This window comes from Penaeus japonicus, unplaced genomic scaffold, assembly GCF_977035675.1.
Source record: "Penaeus japonicus unplaced genomic scaffold, GWHDUDI00000001_assembly GWHDUDI00000020, whole genome shotgun sequence".
NCBI lineage: Eukaryota > Metazoa > Arthropoda > Malacostraca > Decapoda > Penaeidae > Penaeus > Penaeus japonicus.
This window is the reverse complement of record NW_028234422.1, coordinates 12,759,185-12,777,575: the sequence shown is the minus strand read 5'-3', so window position 1 is coordinate 12,777,575 and position 18,391 is coordinate 12,759,185. Positions and strand designations below refer to the sequence as shown.

At 35.1% G+C, this 18,391-nt stretch overlaps 2 protein-coding genes across 7 annotated transcripts in view; both read left to right on the top strand.

The window, feature by feature from the left end:
* Window positions 1–357: 357 nt before the first annotated feature.
* Window positions 358–14,157, top strand: LOC122249868 (uncharacterized). Of its 2 annotated transcripts, none has more exons than XM_043011034.2 (4): window positions 358–465; window positions 3,898–3,971; window positions 4,336–4,510; window positions 6,421–14,157. In XM_043011034.2, exons 2-4 carry the CDS (start codon window positions 3,921–3,923, stop codon window positions 9,036–9,038), a joined length of 2,844 nt encoding a protein of 947 aa, XP_042866968.2. In that variant the 5' UTR covers window positions 358–465; window positions 3,898–3,920; the 3' UTR covers window positions 9,039–14,157. The 2 variants fall into 2 exon arrangements, with proteins under 2 accessions (XP_042866968.2, XP_042866969.2); XM_043011035.2 differs by lacking the exon at window positions 358–465 and adding an exon at window positions 770–926.
* Window positions 14,158–16,846: 2,689 nt separating this feature from the next.
* The window catches only part of LOC122249869 (putative cytochrome P450 49a1), a 6,492-nt gene continuing 4,947 nt past the window's right edge, over window positions 16,847–18,391 (top strand). For 4 of the 5 annotated variants that reach the window (XM_086548019.1, XM_086548021.1, XM_086548016.1 and 1 more), the window contains exon 1: window positions 16,847–18,391. This exon is cut by the window's right edge and continues 25 nt beyond it. In XM_086548019.1, coding sequence (XP_086404145.1) covers window positions 18,209–18,391 — 183 coding nt within the window. In that variant the 5' untranslated portion in view covers window positions 16,847–18,208. The other variant, XM_043011038.2, reaches the window with a different exon arrangement.

The following is an 18,391-nucleotide window of genomic DNA, read 5'->3' as shown; positions in this document are numbered from 1 at the left end:
CAGCTACAAGAAGAAACAGACATAATACGTGTTTCGAGTCTATTGCTTTTATGAATGAGTTTTTCTCTTTTCTTTTTTTCCCCCTACAGGTTATTAATTTTGAGCGTTTTCAAAATTTGCGGTTTAAAATACGCGCGAAAATGTCACTGTTTTCCTTGTCTCTCTTATGTCCGAAAAGCGTTATGACTTTGGCTTCAACCTTACAATTACATGTCAAACATCAAATTCAAGGGCATCATCAATTCAAAACTTGATCAAATTATAAATTATCTATAGATTACACTCTGTACATACAATAGATAATAGTTTATACTACTGTTAATGTATCTTAAACATAGAGATTTTCCCATTACGATTCAAACGAAAAGACACAAACAATCAGTGAGTACAAATTCCTTCAACAAATTGCAAATCAACAAAAAATGCAGCAATAAGCAAGTGTTACACATCGTGAAGATCACAAAGGTGAGCTTTGATATTCATTATCAAGATCAGCCTTGTAAATATACCTAAAATACCGTAGAAAGTGTAAAAAGAAGAGGTGATTAAGGCCTGTTATTTTTACGCACTTTCTCCATGTGATTCTCTTATCGTAATTTCGCACTATATTTATTCGAATTTGTTACTATTACGTCACATTCGTGTATGATTTAATTATATCCGTAATTGTTTTGTTTAAGCACCTTCCCAAGTGATCTGTTTTAATCCTGTTGCGTCCTTGATAAAAGTCAAAGGAAAAGGGAAATTGTGAAGGGAAAAAAAAAGTTTTCGCTCATGACAAAGTAAGTGCGTTTGTTTGAAATTAGGAAAAGACATGTTCTGAACCTGTCATGGATTCATCTCTATATCTATACCTTGGTGACTGTTAAGAAATACTTTTCGCAGTGAGAACTTGAAAGAAATAATAATTGTGGAGGTTTAATCTAGTAAGTTTGGTTGTGGTGTTTAGCTTTCACTTTATTAAATACAGCTAGAGAAGAGGTAAAGGTAACTATCCTTTAAAAACTACAATGGAGTAGTGATTGATAACATTCTAAAGTGTAAAAATTATCTGAAATGTAAAAATTAATTGCACTAAGTAAGAGTAATCCCCATTAGAAGTGTATTAAATCTATGCTCCAATCAGTGCCAAGGTCTCTGTGCTTCATCCTGTGGCATTGATAAGCAGACCTGTGCCACATATAGTATGACAATCATTATATCAGAAACAAATCAGAATGATATTTTCAAGAGTAAGCAGTAAATGAAAATGGATATCAATGGCGAATTACAGCACTAAAATTTATTTGACACAATGTTGCTTGGTTTCCGAGGTGGCAGGTCGGCTGTTCTGGGTATATTTGGAGCAAACATTCGCTCGTCCATGATCATTTTTTGAGAGTGCAAAGATGCACTACACTTCACTAGTAATATCATTACTATGTGCCTTATACATGGAATACTGATGGAGTAATACTTGTTTTGAAGTTTAGAATTAGGTAAATCCTTTCCACTTAATAGGGTTTCAGAAGGTTGTATTTGACTGATATCATAATATGTATTCCATCTATTCTGTTCATGTGGATTAAACACTATGTAGATTTTAAAATGTTGGATATGGAAGGACAAGAAAAATGTGTTTTTTTTATCATAATTTAAAACTAAAAAATGTAGAGAAGAAAGAGCAAGAACTAGATTTTATTTTGGAATTATGGCTACATGGAGACACAGAGGTTATGTGCCAATAATGTATTAAATGCTTTTTCTATACACTTATAAATCAATCAGGTCATCCTCAAGGATATGATAATTTGGGTTAGAAAGAGCGCTTTCAATATCAATGAAAATATAAATATCTTAATGACATTAGTATTATGCCAAGAACAGGAAACTGATTGAGAGACAAGTATAAGCACACAGACCTTCTACTTTCATCAATGAAACCTTATCATAGTGATAATGAAAGTGATAATAATGATTGTAAATAAGAGATGCTAATGACATGGATGATTAGCAAATATAATATAAACAAAGACACAAACAGAATCACTCTGACAATAACATATTCTGAAATATTCAAAATTAGGCAGAAGTCCATTAATACTGAACAGCAAAATATATCTCATGTCCTTCAATTCTATTAGATAGGGAGGGAGTGCTAACACAGAAACTAATGGCCACGGATGATAAAAAAAAACTTTTTTTTTATGCAAATCACAGAGGCCACAGGATTGCTTGATGTGATCTATTCTAAATAATTACCAAAGCAATTTTAGAATGTATGATTATAGTTTTATACAAGATAAACTATACAGAATTGATATTTCAGTAAACACTAGGACATTTTTCTTCTGAAACTGAAAATATATTCATTTTTATATTTGAAATAGTACAATAAAGAATGGGACTTACAATTCATCGCCATGATCATGACTGCCATGTATATGGTTTGTAGAACCCCCTGGTTATTTATCACCAGACAAGGAATCTGCCTCTGTTCTATCCTGCCAGTATGCAAATGGCGAAGGTTGATTGCCCTTTGCCAGAGCATGGAAGGCATGAAGGATTCAGGGATCAACACTGCATTTGTTATAAAGATTATTTCTCTTGTGGATTGGAAATGGGTACTATATGAAAATTACAAATCATATGTTTTTTATGAATGTAATGATATGAAGATGCTGTTTGGTGAAGAGCAAGTGGAAGTCTTCCAGAGGTATAGTTTAGTCTATAGTGGGTGGTCAGAAACTAACCAGTAGACACATCTGCCTTACCAACACTCATCAGTATGTTTGAAATTATGCAAAGGAGGAATGATAGTATTTGTAAAAGTAATATGAAGCTTGAGTAGGATTCTGTTGAAGGAAGAAATAAGTTTCTATTGCTTGACTGAAAGTTAGAAAAATGGTAGTTTCTAAGATAGAATTATGAGATAGAAATTAACAAGGTAAACTATTTAAAAAATCACACACACACATACACATATACACACATACACATACACATACACATATACACACACACACACACACACACACACACACACACACACACACACACACAGATAGATATACAGATAGATATACAGATAGATATACAGATAGATATACAGATAGATATACATATAGATATATATATATATATATATATATATATATATATATATATATATATATATATATATATATATATATATATATATTTATATATATATATATATATATATATATATATATATATATATATATATATATATATATATATATATATATATATATATATATATATATATATATATATATATATATATATATATATATATATATATATATATATATATATATATATATATATATATATATATTATATATATATATATGTACATATATATATATATATATATATATATATATATATATATATATATATATATTATATATATATATATATATAATATATATATATATATATATATATATATATATATATATATATATATATATATATATATATATACATACGCATACATATATACATACATACATACATACATACATACATACATACATACATATATACATACACACATACACACATACACACATACACACACAAATATTCAGAAGTATGATTAGGGTCATCACCACAGGGTACCATCACGAGGCCATACCTCCCATTTTTTAGTGGTGCGCCCTCATTTTAACCACCTGTTCAAAGACATTCACAAATCACCTTGCCCCCAGTATTCTAAAGTGACAGAAATATAGAATTATATGCAAAAGTTAATAGCTAAAAAGTATGAAATGACTATTAAAGGATATTAAATTTGCTTTGAGTGACAAACAATAGTCATAATGCGAAGAAGGGAGTTAGATTAACCCGAGTGGATTTTATAGTAATGTCACTTGTTCTCCACAGAGAAGCAAAACTGGTCTCTCAGAATGGATGATCCCATGTTCGGTATCCCTCACAGTAGGGATGACAGTAATGAGGTAAGTTGTTTATGTAATTGAGTCAGGTAAGTGTAATTGGGTTAAAAATAGTAGTCGTGTGGATGTTTGTGCATACATTCTTTTTCAGTCATAATTATGATGTCATTAACATACAACTCTTTGGACAAGAAACTTCCAAAAGTGGCATTTAGAATATTATTTCTTGTTATTCATGAGTTGCCAGCACTCATTATCGAAATGAAGAGTAGAGGCAGAGTTTAAGAAATTATATGAATTTCCCTTAGTCTAATTTAAGACATAATATAATATGTTTTTTTCTGCAACTTTTATACGATTGCATTATTGTAAAAGCAGAAATAGATGATAATTGAGAAAGATTATAGTAAGTCCTTCCATTGAACAGGGTCAAATGGAAGCTGCCATTGAGGAACTTAGCAGCATGTTTGGACATCAGGTTGCAAGGGAGGAGATAGTGGAGGTGCTGCTTGCTAACAATTATGACCTGAATTCGTCCATTAGTGCTCTTATTCAGAAGGGAAACAGACAGTCACCAGACAGAAGATATGAAAGTAGACAAGGTAAGTACCCATTTCAGTATTAAAATGCTGAAATGCTACTTCATTTTAGACCGTTCAAACATCTAGACATTGGGTGTGGATACCATGAGTATGACTTGTAAGAAAGTAATGATCACACAGTTTTCATATATCATCAATTTCATACTTAACCCATTGATGACGGGCTTTCTAAGGCCTAGGTGGACTGCATTTGGGGAATATAATTTTTGTTACTGGCTTTTTACCAGGTGCCTTCACCAACTGCTTGCCTCACACCTGGCCAATTATATAGCCTTGCAACATTTTGCTTTATATATGAGCCATTTAAGCAAGAATATCTTTTTTCTTTATAGTTATTTTTTTAGTCTAGACTTTAGAAAAGAAAGTAACTTTGGGTTGTGTATTTATTTAGATTATTTTAGATTTATGTAAAGAGGAAAATAGGGTTATGTTGATTTTTTAGTATTTTGTTATGAACAATGAAATTATATTGTGTACGTATTCTATATAAATGTATGTTAATGAAAACAATATATAATTAAAAATAGATACAATTTTAGAAGAGGGCAGCAACACAAACTTGGGCCCAGATATAGGCCTACTCCAGCAGCAGTTGGAAATCTGCTGAGTCCAAACGTGAGTGTATTTCCTTGCGTGGGTGTGTATCTGTGTGAGTTTACATGTATACAAGCATATATAAATACATTCATACTTAGAGACAAACTCATTCTGAAATTGCAAATCTCCAACTGTTTCAAAGTCAAACTCGGGGTGGTCCTGGTTGCTTTCTCCCCTCGATGAGTCCATGGTACTCATCAAATACAAACAGCTCATCATCATTGGCCTTGCCAGATTGCAGATAAAAAAATTGATTATGTGGAGGAAGGCAGGGGCACGTTTATCATTCACTCAGGGTCATTGCTATTGCTTTTATTCCATCAGTGTGTCCAGATCAGAGAGGACAGATCAGAGAGAGTAGGACAGGGGCATGAAGACTACTACCGGGTGGTGAAGAAGTTGTCAGTCACCAGGGGTGGGATGAGGGCCCACGTTTACTTTGACAAGGAAAACAACTTAAGGGACAGAAAAAACAGTTATAGTCAGGGAAAGGGAAAGAGTTAAAGTGATTTTCAGTGGCTGTGTACCTTCTTATATACACAATTTTCTTGCCACTTCTAGGAAGGGATAAGTAGGAGAGGCTAAATATTATGAATAATCTTCGGGTGAAATTTTGTTTCATAAAACTCAATTTCTCTGTAAATGTATTTTTATTTGATTAGGGTAGTTATAAGCCTCATCTTAAACTTCACTAAAATCCAAAATAATACCTCACTGGTAATATGAAGTGATCACTGAAGCTGAAAGGACTATTTTTTTGGCCTACACTCAATATTCCATTCATTAATACAGTGGATGGAGAAGAGTGCATGTATACATGTGCCCCGGCATCAATGGGTTAAAGTAGCACAGAAAAGGTTATAATATATCATTGTATAATTTTTAACCTTATGACATACAAATACATACATATCTAGTTCTTTTCCAGACGGATAACTATTGTATGGCCTTGTTTGTAGAGCCTAATGATGTAATTTTATAGATTTATTGCTCACCCAATGGATTTGTAAATCTTTTCATCAAACAGAATATTTAACCCAAAACTTGTATATATTGTCAAAGTATAAAGAAACAATAAATCATGATGAATGAGAATAAAGTCCACATAAAATAATAAATTGAATCTAGTCTGATTGTTCCTTTCTTGTTGTTGATTTGTTTCATTTTATCTTTGTACAGGCATCACTGTCCTGCCATTTTTTTAAGTAATTTGTTTGTAAATGTTATATTAATTCATTTATTCATCTTTTTTCTAACCTGAGATTTTTCTTCTTTCCATGATTGTAACTCTGCTGTGGTTTTCATGAGGTAAGGTGATTATATTGGTGTTCAGTATGACTTGCCAGATTCATACTGCTATGAATCAGCACTGTTTTTTGGGAAGTGCACTTGTGAACGCTTGCCAGTGAAGCGTTTGATCAGGGAGTGGCATGTCGACATAGTGAGGAAGCGTGGAACAGACAAGCGAAAGAAGAGTGTGGGGCTGAGCCTCGCTCGCTCCCGAAATGTGAGTCAGTGCAGTGCAGACTCAACTGTCACAAACAGCATGGACAGCCACGATATAGGGGAGTCAAGCCAGGATCTGAGCGAGGATAGTCAAGATGTCGTCACAGATTCCCTTGATATGGAAATGGAAAGTGATTACGAAAACACATCAAGTACAAGTGCTTCTAGACAACAAACTTCAGCCAATTCGAGAAGCTTTCCTCAGGAGGGTATTTTACCGTCAGAGATTCCTCCTCTGACAGTGAAGTTGAACAGTACAACAGATTCAAATTGTGTTGTAGGTAAACCTTCTTCTTTGAGTAGTGGTATGCTGATTCCTAAGTTAGCAACAGAAAAAACAGAGAATGAATACAATTTCTCCTTTCCTCCAGTAAGCTCATGTCCTGCAGTGTACTCAGGTCCTAGTTTGGCATTCCTTGTCCAGTCACATCAAGAGAGTCCAAGTCCCAGCTTCCCATCCTTACCTTTGTCAGGCCGTGAAAATACTGGCCCAAGTTTGTCAACTTTAGCTCAATCACACCTTAGAAATGCTGTCCCTGGCTTGTCATCTCTTGCTCAGTCTCACCCAAAAAGCCTTGTTCAGTCAAGCCTTGAAAGCACTGGGCCTAGTCTGTCTAGCCTAGCACAGTCCAACCTAGGGAACACTGGGCCCATTTCTGCTAGCCAAGCCCAGTCCAAACCAGAGGGCACTGGCCCTAGTCTTTCAAGCTTAGCACAGTCCAACCTTGAAAGCAGTGTGCCAAGTCTTTCAAGCTTTGCCCACCAAACCAGCAATGGGCCTAGTCTTTCAAGCCTAGCACAGGGTAATTTGGGAGACACTGGGCCTAGTCTCTCAAGCTTAGCACAGTGCAGCCAAACCAGCAGTGGGCCTAGTCTTGCTAGCCTAGCACAGGGTAACTTAGGAAACACTGGGCCTAGTCTTGCAAGTCTAGCACAGGGTAACTTGGGAGACACTGGGCCTAGTCTTGCAAGTCTAGCACAGGGTAACTTGGGAGACACTGGGCCTAGTCTTGCAAGTCTAGCACAGGGTAACTTGGGAGACACTGGGCCTAGTTTTGCAAGTCTAGCACAGGGTAATTTGGGAGACACTGGGCCTAGTCTCTCAAGCTTAGCACAGTGCAGCAAAACCAGCAGTGGGCCTAGTCTTGCTAGCCTAGCACAGTGTAACCTAGGAGACAAAGAGCCTAGTCTGTCAAACTTAGCACAGTTTAATCCAGGAAACATTGGGCCAAGTCTTTTAGACTTGGAACAGTTAAACAAGGAAAGTATAAGTTCAAGATTATCATCTCTTGCTCAACTTCATTTAGGAATCCCCAATTCTAACTTACTCTCCAGTACAGATCCACAGGTGAAAACTGTAGGTGATGATGTTTCAAAGCCTCTTGATTTCAAGATACCCTTGCTTAAAGGACCTCAAAAGACAGACAACACTCACAGTAATCAGTTTAAAAATGACTTGGGTGGAAGTGGTATATTATCCATACCTCAACATCTTACCAGGAATGGAACAGGCAAAATACTACCCGAAGAAAATGCTCTTGGATTGCCAATAGATTTGACAGATGCATTAAACACAAGATTACATTCAGAGAACCACGAGACAAATTTACCATCATTAGCAAGTTTGAAAGTTTCAAATGAAGAATGTTCTATGCATCATTCATCACCACGTCAATCTAAACAGTCTTCCTCTTCTCAGAGTAATGTATCTACACTAGATTCTCCACCGAGTCTACTTAAGCCTCCAGCACCACCGGGGCTAAATCCTCCCCCAGGTTTAAACCTTCCTCCAGGTCTGAAGCCACCACCAGGACTAAATCTTCCACCAGGTTTAAGTCCTCCACTAGGTCTAGGACTAAGCATACCTCCAGAACTAATCTTGCCTCTAGGCCCAAATATATTACCATCTGCTACCCTTGACCAGCCATTTGGATTTAAGGCAGATCAAAGACTGGAGGTAGAACCATTATCTAAAGCACTCTGTGATTCAAGGAGTCAGTTTATGGAAGTTGAAAACACCCAAAGTGAACCAGAAAGTTTGGAAATGTTACTCAGAATGCAAGATGAGGAAGTTGACTTAGCTGATGAAATTGACTTACAAGCTGCTCTTGTAAAACAACCTGATATAACTGCAGAAAATGACACTGACAATCAAGAATCTTACAGTGTTTTCATTGACCCAGTGCCAGATAAGTGTGATACATCCTTATTCAAAACTACTCCATCACCATTTGGAGAAGTGATGATCAAGAAGCCCCCACTATATCCAGTGAAAAAGCTAGTTGAAAAAAGCTTTTCTGTTCCTTTTGAAATTTTCAAGTTTGACACCCCATCCCCAGATGACCTTGTACGAAAAGCTTTGGAAGATCATAAAAATCCTGACTGGTATAGGTTAGTCACAAGGGAGAGACAGAGTAGGAGATAGTTGCACTTTTATGTTTTTTTACTTGTTTTATTATATATATGTTTTTTTACATTTAGATATTGAAATAGTTGAAGATCACTGGAAGGTCAATTATCAATCTATGTATACAGATAATACACAATATGAACATATTTCAGGTACTGTATTGTAATTTTTGTTTTTGTCCCTTTTTCAAATATGTGATATATATACATTTAAACAAATGTAAAATTGTCTTCAGTGTCTTAGTTGATTTTTTTTACTGCATTCCTTCCACGATGAAATGATTTACCAGATATATAAAGAAACTATTTGTGTATTATACATTGCTGTTGTTATTGCGTTCATTAATTCTGAAAGCTATCCTTTTCCTGGATCAGATAAAATTACATTCATGGTATAGTTCTCTTGCAGAAAGAGTGATTATTATTGCATTTTTTTTTTAGTAATTTGCAGACTATTACGAAGTAATGCAGTTAGAGTAGAAAAGTCAGAATCTCTAGCAATATATACTTGAGCTTAACATGAAAGAAAGGGAAGAGGCAACCTTATTTGCTTTTGTTTGTGTGATATAGCTCTAAACATACATATAGCAAAGAAAAATCATAGATATCCCCAATATATATCAAGGAAGATCTGTATTTTCCACTATGTACTGAGACAGAGCAAGTGGAGTAGTCATTTCTATTGGATTTATCACCATGATTCTGATTTGTGAAAAAAAAACACAGAACTTCTTATCCAGTAACTTTATATTTTATTGAAATACTTTTTAAAAAATATGTTATAGATATTGGATAGGAAAATTTAAAAAATATGTTATAGATATTGGATAGGAAAAAAATTATATTTTTTGTTTGTCTTTTCATACTCACAATAAAGTAAATAGCTGTACAAGAATAATGTATACATATATATACAGTAATGCCAAACTTCATGAAATTCTAGTTATTCTTTGTAACATGATACAGCAATTCAAGTTCTGTGTCTGAATCTTTCCTCTGAGTCTCAGTCCTGGACATGATAATATTATACATATTGCAAAGTGTTATCGTCTGTAATTTTGGGTCATCATATCTCAACCACAAAATTGACACAACTCAATTGCAATAATGGCCTAAATATAAGTGAATAGAATGCTCCACTTGCTCAACATGAATGTTTTAGGAGACATAAATGTACAAAACAATGGCTTCAAGTCCCAGGGAATGAGTCGGGGGGAAGGTACACCCACATGAGACATTCCAGTATTTGGGTGACCACACGAGATAAGATAACAGATCTGATTTGTATAGTTGGGATTGTTAGATAAGATGAAGGTTGATTTTGGGTCGCCAAGGTGTGGAGGAAAGTGGTAGCAATAATGCTAATAATTTTACTGTGGTTTGATGATTAATAACACACTTTCTCTCTTTCTTCTCACTCTCTCTTTCTCTTTCTTTCTCCCACTCCCTCTTTCTCCCTCTACCTTTTTCTCTCTCACTCACTCTTCCTTTCCTTCTTTCTCTCTCTCCCCCTTCCTTTCCTTCTTTCTCTCTCCCTCTTCCTTTCCTTCTTTCTCTCTCTCCTTCTTCCTTTCCTTCTTTCTTTCTCCCTCTAGCTCTTTCTCTCTCCTTCTCTCCCTCTCTCCCTCCCTCTTCTCTATTTCTTTCTCTTTCTTTTCTTTTTTTCTCTCTCCTTCTCTTTCTCCTCTCTCTCTTCTCTCTCTCTTCTCTCTTTCTCATCTCTCTTTCTCTTCTCTCTCTTCTCTATTTATTTTCTCTATCTCTCTTCTCTATCTCTCTTCTCTTTCTCCTTCTCTCTCCACTCTCTTCTCTCTCCCCTCTCTCTCCTCTCTCTCCTCTCTCTCCTCTCTCTCCTCTCCCTCCTCTCTCCTCTCCCTCCTCTCTCTCCTCTCTCTCCTCTCTCTCTCTCTCTCTCTCTCTCTCTCTCTCTCTCTCTCTCTCTCTCTCTCTCTCTTTCTTTCCCTCCCTCTCTCTCTCTTCTCTCTCCTCTCTCCTCTCTCCTCTCTCCTTCAGTGAATCTTTTGGATGTGATGATAGCTTCTTGCAAAAAATAGTTATATTTATGTTAGTTATACTTTTCTAATGTCAGATCATATTTGATGAGAGAAATATATTGAACATTTTTCAGTAATGTTATAATTCCACTTGATGAAACATTATCGGGATGTACAAAGGCATTTAACATACTTTAATGTCAGTGTTAAAATGTTATGTAGGTTACTCCGACATGAAGTGATCTTTATCTTACTTTCTTTGACCATTTTTTACAAGTGGACTGGTTTTTTTATTGAGCTTTTTTTAACATGATACCTGACTTATGAAAGACATTGTAAAATCAGGTTGAACACTCAGAACCCTTCATCCAGAACAAGGAAATAACTGTACTTGTGAACTTATTTCTTGTTTGTCGAAATTAGACCAATGTGGTTAACTTTTTCTTGTATTTTGAAATGGAAGTGCATGGGTTCTTGCACTCTGTTGGCAGTAGACTTTATTTTAAAGGAAGCAACAGTACTCGGTAGAACCTTGTGATTATTAAGATCTAAGCATTTTATATATTGCCAGTTGTTAGTGAATTGGAAAGCAATACAATTTTAGTTATTGATCAGCTTTACCTCATCTAGGATTTTTGGGGTGGTAATGTCAAAAAAATTGACCATAAATATTTATGCGTACTAGGAAACAGGTAGGATTACAGGTATTGTAAACAGTCATGTGTTTTTAACGTTGATATTTCTTTTTGCAGTGTCACATGCTTACAGCCATATAAAAAATTAGAACCCAAGATTTGATATTAGTATAGGATTGTAGATTTTATATCTTTCAGAAATGATACATTACTGAAATGTTCCCTAGGGCCTCGCTTAATGTCTTTTGGTTCAATCCTATTTTATGTGTGAATCCTTTTTCATGTAGTGTGAAAGATTGTCAGGCATTTTTATATAACTTTTATGAACTTTGGAAGTGTTAGACTGTTAAAGCAGTTCACCATGGGTCCTTATGACCTTAGAGGGATGAACTGCAACAAAGTAGTGTAGAAAAACATAATAATGATATAGAATACAACCACTTGTTTGGGGTTAATCCTGCTTTCAAGTAAAATACTAAACTTGCTTGCAGTGGAAAAATACTGAAAGATAATGTTCATTTACATTGCGGTTGTATTCTATTTCATACTGAATACTGAATCCTTTGCCAGTGTTTTTTTTTAATTCTCTCTATCTTGCAAAACACACCTGGTGTGTAGGATGTTCAAAAGATTATATTTTCTTTTGACTGATTAACAGTGTTGATTAAATCACTAGGATAGATGAATTTAGGAGTGATTTGCTCTGTTTTCCTTGTTTTAAATAAGAGAGTTTGTAAAACAATGCTGAAAAAAGAAAAAAAGATATTAAAGACTGCTTGAACTATACCTCAGAAGTAAATAACTATTCAGATAGGTAATGAATATATTTTTAGTGTGTCAACTCTGCATCTTTTAGATTTGTACAAAACCATTTAACAAGAGTACTAATGTTGTCCGTACCTACATTCATGTTTCTGTGAATATTAAATTTTAGATGTAAATATTTACCTTCAACATGATTCTTCTGTTTGATGTTGGTGAAGTATTTAAACTTTCTACCAGTCCTCCTCTCATTTCCCCTTCTCACACACACACGCACACATACACAGATACAAATGCGCACGCGCACACATACACAGATACAAATGCGCACGCGCACACATACACAGATACAAATGCGCACGCGCACACACACACACACACACACACACACACACACACACACACACACACACACACACACACACACACACACACACACACACAAACACACGCGCACACACACACACACACACACACACACACACACACACACACACACACACACACACACACACACACACACACACACACACACACACACACACACACACACACACACACACACACACACACACACACACACACACACACACACACACACACACACACACACACAGAGTTTAATTACTTTGAATGAATATTTGTTTTAATTTGGCCGAGAGTCCGTCCATGCAAACCTTATGGGTATTTAAACCAAGTGCTGTACATAGACAATAGCATTTAAGACCCTTGCTCTGAATACACATAGAAAATAAACATTAAATGGAATTTGTTTGTATTTTTAAATGTACTACATATAATTTGGCTTCACACATTGTTCTGATAACTGCATTAAGGAGCTGGATATTTAGAGTGGATTATTAATTTTTTTGATGGTATGAAAGACTTACAAAAGCATTTGTTATTATTCGAATCACACTATGAAATATGCAGTGTGTTTTGTATGTGAAAGAATAATGAAAGTTTATTTATATATATATATTTTTTTTTATGTCAAGAAGGGAATTTGAAATTTTGTAATAACTTTCTTTTGAAGTTCATTTATTCTGTTGTTCAAGAATTTCTGGTTGGTTAAGACTGGCTGTTTGGTGTCAATATTTACTTTATTAACCAGCACTGCCTGTTATATTCCTGTATATTGTAAGTAAGATGTTGATATTCAGATTATACTTTAGTGTTTTTTATGTGTTTTTTTTTCATGTGCTTTTTCAAGAAAACAGGATATAAGATCATAGATTATGACTGTGGAGTGAATAAGAAATGATATATTTTGTATGTGAATCATAAAAAAAAATTGTTTTGATATAAGGATCAGCACCCCTTAGTACATTATTTATATATGTATATATCCTATGTACTAAAATATAAATGCATATTATTTTATATTAATTGTACATGTATTGGCACTTGTAGTTCTACAAATGACACTTCATGATTGCATCCCTTTTATGAATATCCCTCAGTTCTTCCTTCTGTATACTTTCCAACTGAATATATGAACTAAACCTAAGAGGAACTGTCACAAAATTAATTTTAATGCTGTGCACTGTAGTCTGAAATATATATGTAATGTTTTAAATAAAAAGAAATTCTTCAAAACATTAAATATCTAAATGAGTAAGATTTACCAATAAAACTTGATGATGATACAGCAATATAAAGTTAGAGTTTATTGTATCTGTATATAGTACCTGCAATTCAGGCACTTGTTTTTTTTTATGAAAATAAAAGTATTTGGAAACAATGACTTTTATATACTTACATGCAGTGGGTCAGATTCTTTTACATATAATTTTTTTTGCATTAAGTGAAAAGCAAGGTTTCAACATTACATTCCTTTAATGTTAAAGAGAAGAATATCACGTAAGGAGGTAAGGGGTATTTTAAGCATTACAAACTAGACGCTGAATATTATTGCTATGATACAATGTGAGTAAAATATGATATTATCTTGTATTTTTATGCATTTTTTTAGCTCTAATATAATGAAAATAAGTAGATCCAATAACATGTTGAGTCGTTTAGAAGGTGGTGGCGGGCACATGGCAAGAGGACATCAGGTCCATGCCCTCTCCCATGTGGAAACAAAAGACCATGTCGGGGACACTCGTTTTGTGTCCACACTGTGCCCCATGTGTGATCTGATGATGCTGGTTAAGAGAAGCGAAGGAATATACGCTCAAGGTCCAAGGTAGTCAGAAGTCAGTAGTACCACTGCCACTGACCTCCATAATGATGAAAATATTTCTTCCTTTGAGGATTTTTAAATTGCTTGTAGTATGAAACAAATCATAATTTTTTTTTTTTTTTTTTTTTTTTTTTTACTTCTGATACTCTGAGTGAAACTGAATAAGATGAAAATAATTTCCACTTTCTTTCTCTCTATGAATAATGATGCAGCTATCCTATCCTATCCAGTGGACAGATCAAAATAAACACCCTACAGTTGCCATCAAGGAATTTCATCAAGACAATATGGTCCTTGCAGCAGCCAGTGCATACCCGGGCTCTGCCTCTCTTGCTTTGCCTCTGATGTGGACAGGGCCTAAGAAGCCAATTGGTTCATATTATATGGTATGTTGCAATACACTTTTTTCTTGATGTGTGTCTATAATTTTTAATCAGACATATTTTGTATAGCAGGGTTCACTTTTAGTGAAATCAATTTTACATAATTTAATGCATTAGGACTTTAGAAAGGCTGTTAAAAATATACCATTACACATGCATTGCAAATAGTAAAGGTCAAGGACAAGATGATTTTCGAGTGAAACGTTTTCCCTTGTTTTTTAATTAATATAAACAACCGTAGCAAGATATTTTAATTACAACACAATAGCCTTTTTTTGCTGTCATTAATAAAAATATTCGATGTTTGTAAGCAATATATGATGGATTGCTACCACATGTGTTTCTTAGCCCAGTCATTATCAGATCACTCCACCTTCTGCATACAGTTGTGTATATAATAGCATATAACTGACCTATAGCGAAGATACAGGGAACAGTTGGTGACAAAACGTGTTGTACCAATTCATTAAGTAATTATTTGTTTGTTTATGCCACAGCAAACAGTTTACAATAAGCAAGAGTACAATGCAATGATCCTTCCTTCACTTTAAATTTCGGTTGCAAACAAAAGAGTTGCGTAATCAGTGTGTTTGTAAGAGCAGTAAAACATTATATTTGCCCCCAAGATGGCGAATCAGCTGTCGCGTGCATCTATTTTTTTTTTTCAGATGGCAACTTAGCCCGCACGCCTTTGTGTTACTTCACGACCTTCCAAACTACTTGATCTCGCCGAGGTCAAAACAGGCTAACCCTAGTCAATCTGTTTGCCAGGATGCTAATTTGTTTGGCGTCAGTTCGCGTTTCTTCACCTTAATCATCTATACAATTATGTCGTATAATTTATTTCAACCAATAAACACAAACTTGGGCCTTTTCGTTTTTCACTCTTCTTAGGCAAGTTTGTTGAGCCGTAGTATTTTACATACAAGTTCTCACGTTAGTTTGCTGGGAAAAGGTGTTAACTGCGTCGCAAATTCTGTCTATTTATTGAGACTTTTTAATTTTCTTGCTTATGCTATGGTTGATGTTTTCTTATAGGCGGCCAGTCTCTCATTTCAATCGTACTTAAAGTGGGTTGAAAGGGAAGTAATTCTTAGCGTGTTGCTATGTTATTTTTGCTATTTCTTTTCTCACATTCACACCCACAGTAAAGCTTTCTTATTGGACAATCAGTTAAATTAATGACATTTTGGTCCTTGGTGCCTTTTTTCGCATTATTCCTAAACCAATTATATTATATGTTACGGTCATTAGAACTCATTTTCATTAAGATATATCTGTTAACGACGGAAATTCCGTTTTTATTTTATTTCAAAATGTAATTTCATTATACCCCACCCACACACTAGTCCCTTCCTAAACTCAATCTCAATTTGTATTCAGTCCAATTTTAAATTTCTCATTAAATTGCCCAATTCAACCGTTATTTATACTAAAGGCACATTCTCTCTGCTAGTGGACTCACTCCCTACCTTGCGGTGAATTCAGTTCTAGCAATATTAAAGAAAAGACTCTCGTTCCCACTCGATTAAAAGTGTATTGGCTATAGAGACACTTTTACGTTTAGTTATTCCTTCACAATAGCACTAACGCATATATGTCGTAAAATAGTCCCGTGTTATAGCAAAGGATCCCTAAGGGTTGGTTTAGGGTTCTGAAGTGTATTCCCCTTCTTCTTTGCCGGCATCAGTACCCCATAAAGGTTGCTGTCATGGGTGCCAGTCGCAGAAACGAAGAGTGAAGAGTGCCTTGTATTGTTTCCCTCTTTTTATTTCAGTTCACTTCGAAATCGTCAAAAAATAGGGCATATAGACCCCCGTCGATGAAGAGTACGCAGTCTAATAAAATAAAAAAACAAAAAAAAAACAAGGAGAGTACACATTACAATATGAAGTTCGTGTTGATAACCATTTGTTCACACTAAATGTGTTTACAGTTTATAATCATACCTGTTCTGATGTATGATTATGTTAACAGTGGGGACATTAAAAGAATAATTTAAGAGCATTAGCACGTTAGGGAGAAATATTATAAATGTCAAGCATATATCATATACTGGTCAAAATTAGAGGTATTTTACATAGTTTTAGAACACAGCATTTTCAATATTCTTCGTCTTTTGGCAAATATAAACAACAGAAATAAATGACACCAAACATAAACCTTGAGTATAATCTAGATATACACTTAGTGTGAATAAATGGACAGGGGAAAAAAACAATGGAGTCATTATAAAGAAATAGAGTTTCATGGCATGGTGAGGAAATCCGTGAGATATTGGATGATCAAAGGTATACCTAAATAGAAAATTATGATAGCATTACATATGGTGATTATGTAGATAATGATAACATTAAGTAAAGCCAACTATGATTACAAAACAATCATATGTATTTCCTGTTGTGTGTTTTAATCAACTCAATAAATAAGTAGGTGAAGTAGTAGATGTCCTTACCGACGCTGCAGAATTATCAGCAACTACTGGGATAGAATTGGTAATATTGCAAGCTCTCGGCAATGGGCAAGTAGGCACCAGGGAGAGAGACAGCAACTGGTGATGCAGAAGAAGCAAAATCCGGCAGGACCAAGGCGAGGTCGCAAATGAAAAAAAAATATGAAGACCCAAATACTGTGGATGGACAACACCCACGTAAAAATCATTCACAAGCTTCAAAGAATCTTCCCGAACCTCCGAAACATGAAGTTACCGTTTATCATATCTATGAATGAGAGAAAAATAACTATTCCTACTACTATCGTTTATCTAATCCACTTCAGTGTTGCACACTGTCTTAGCAACAGTTGCATTTTACTCGTCGGTTACACCGCGTCTATGTGTGTAGGCTCTCACAATTCAAGGTGTCAAAATAGTCATTGTAAAGGTGCCGACACGTTGTCACGGGTCATAGCCGAGTGCTATGGATAAAGCAGCAATTACTGGGCATTTATGTGTTATATGCAGGCGGTTTTTAAAGAAAAGATCATAAAGATCACTTGTAGTAAAGTATCTCTTTCATAACTGTTGATATAGTTTGACAAAATACTTATAATTTTTTGTTCAGCTTTGAAATGCTCTTAGTGCTAGAACAATTGTTGACGTTGTAATGCCGCGTTAGAGAGAGGAAGAGAGATAGAAAGAAAAATATAGAGAGAGAACGAGTTGGGAAGAGAAGAAAAATCTTAGTCGGGAACCTCAGCTCGTCCCCGTGTCATATCCGACAGTGATGATGCTTCGTACAACGCAGAAGCATGCCGGCACGTGCTACAATGCCTGCCTAACACGTGCCGCAGTAGCAGGAGCAGGCATCAGGCACCAGACAACGTGCTCTGCTCAGCCTCGCCCGAAAAGCGACATCCCAGGCCCTAGACGCTGGCCATTCCTTCAATCGCTTCCTTATGTCGTCGCA

Bases quoted from the DNA above. Each gene is read 5' to 3' on its own strand.
- LOC122249868 (XM_043011034.2), top strand. From the start codon at position 3,921: ATGGATGATCCCATGTTCGGTATCCCTCACAGTAGGGATGACAGTAAT. The intron at 3,972-4,335 runs GTAAGTTGTTTA...TCCATTGAACAG, and splicing joins GTAGGGATGACAGTAATGAG to GGTCAAATGGAAGCTGCCAT. The intron at 4,511-6,420 runs GTAAGTACCCAT...TCATGAGGTAAG, and splicing joins AAGATATGAAAGTAGACAAG to GTGATTATATTGGTGTTCAG.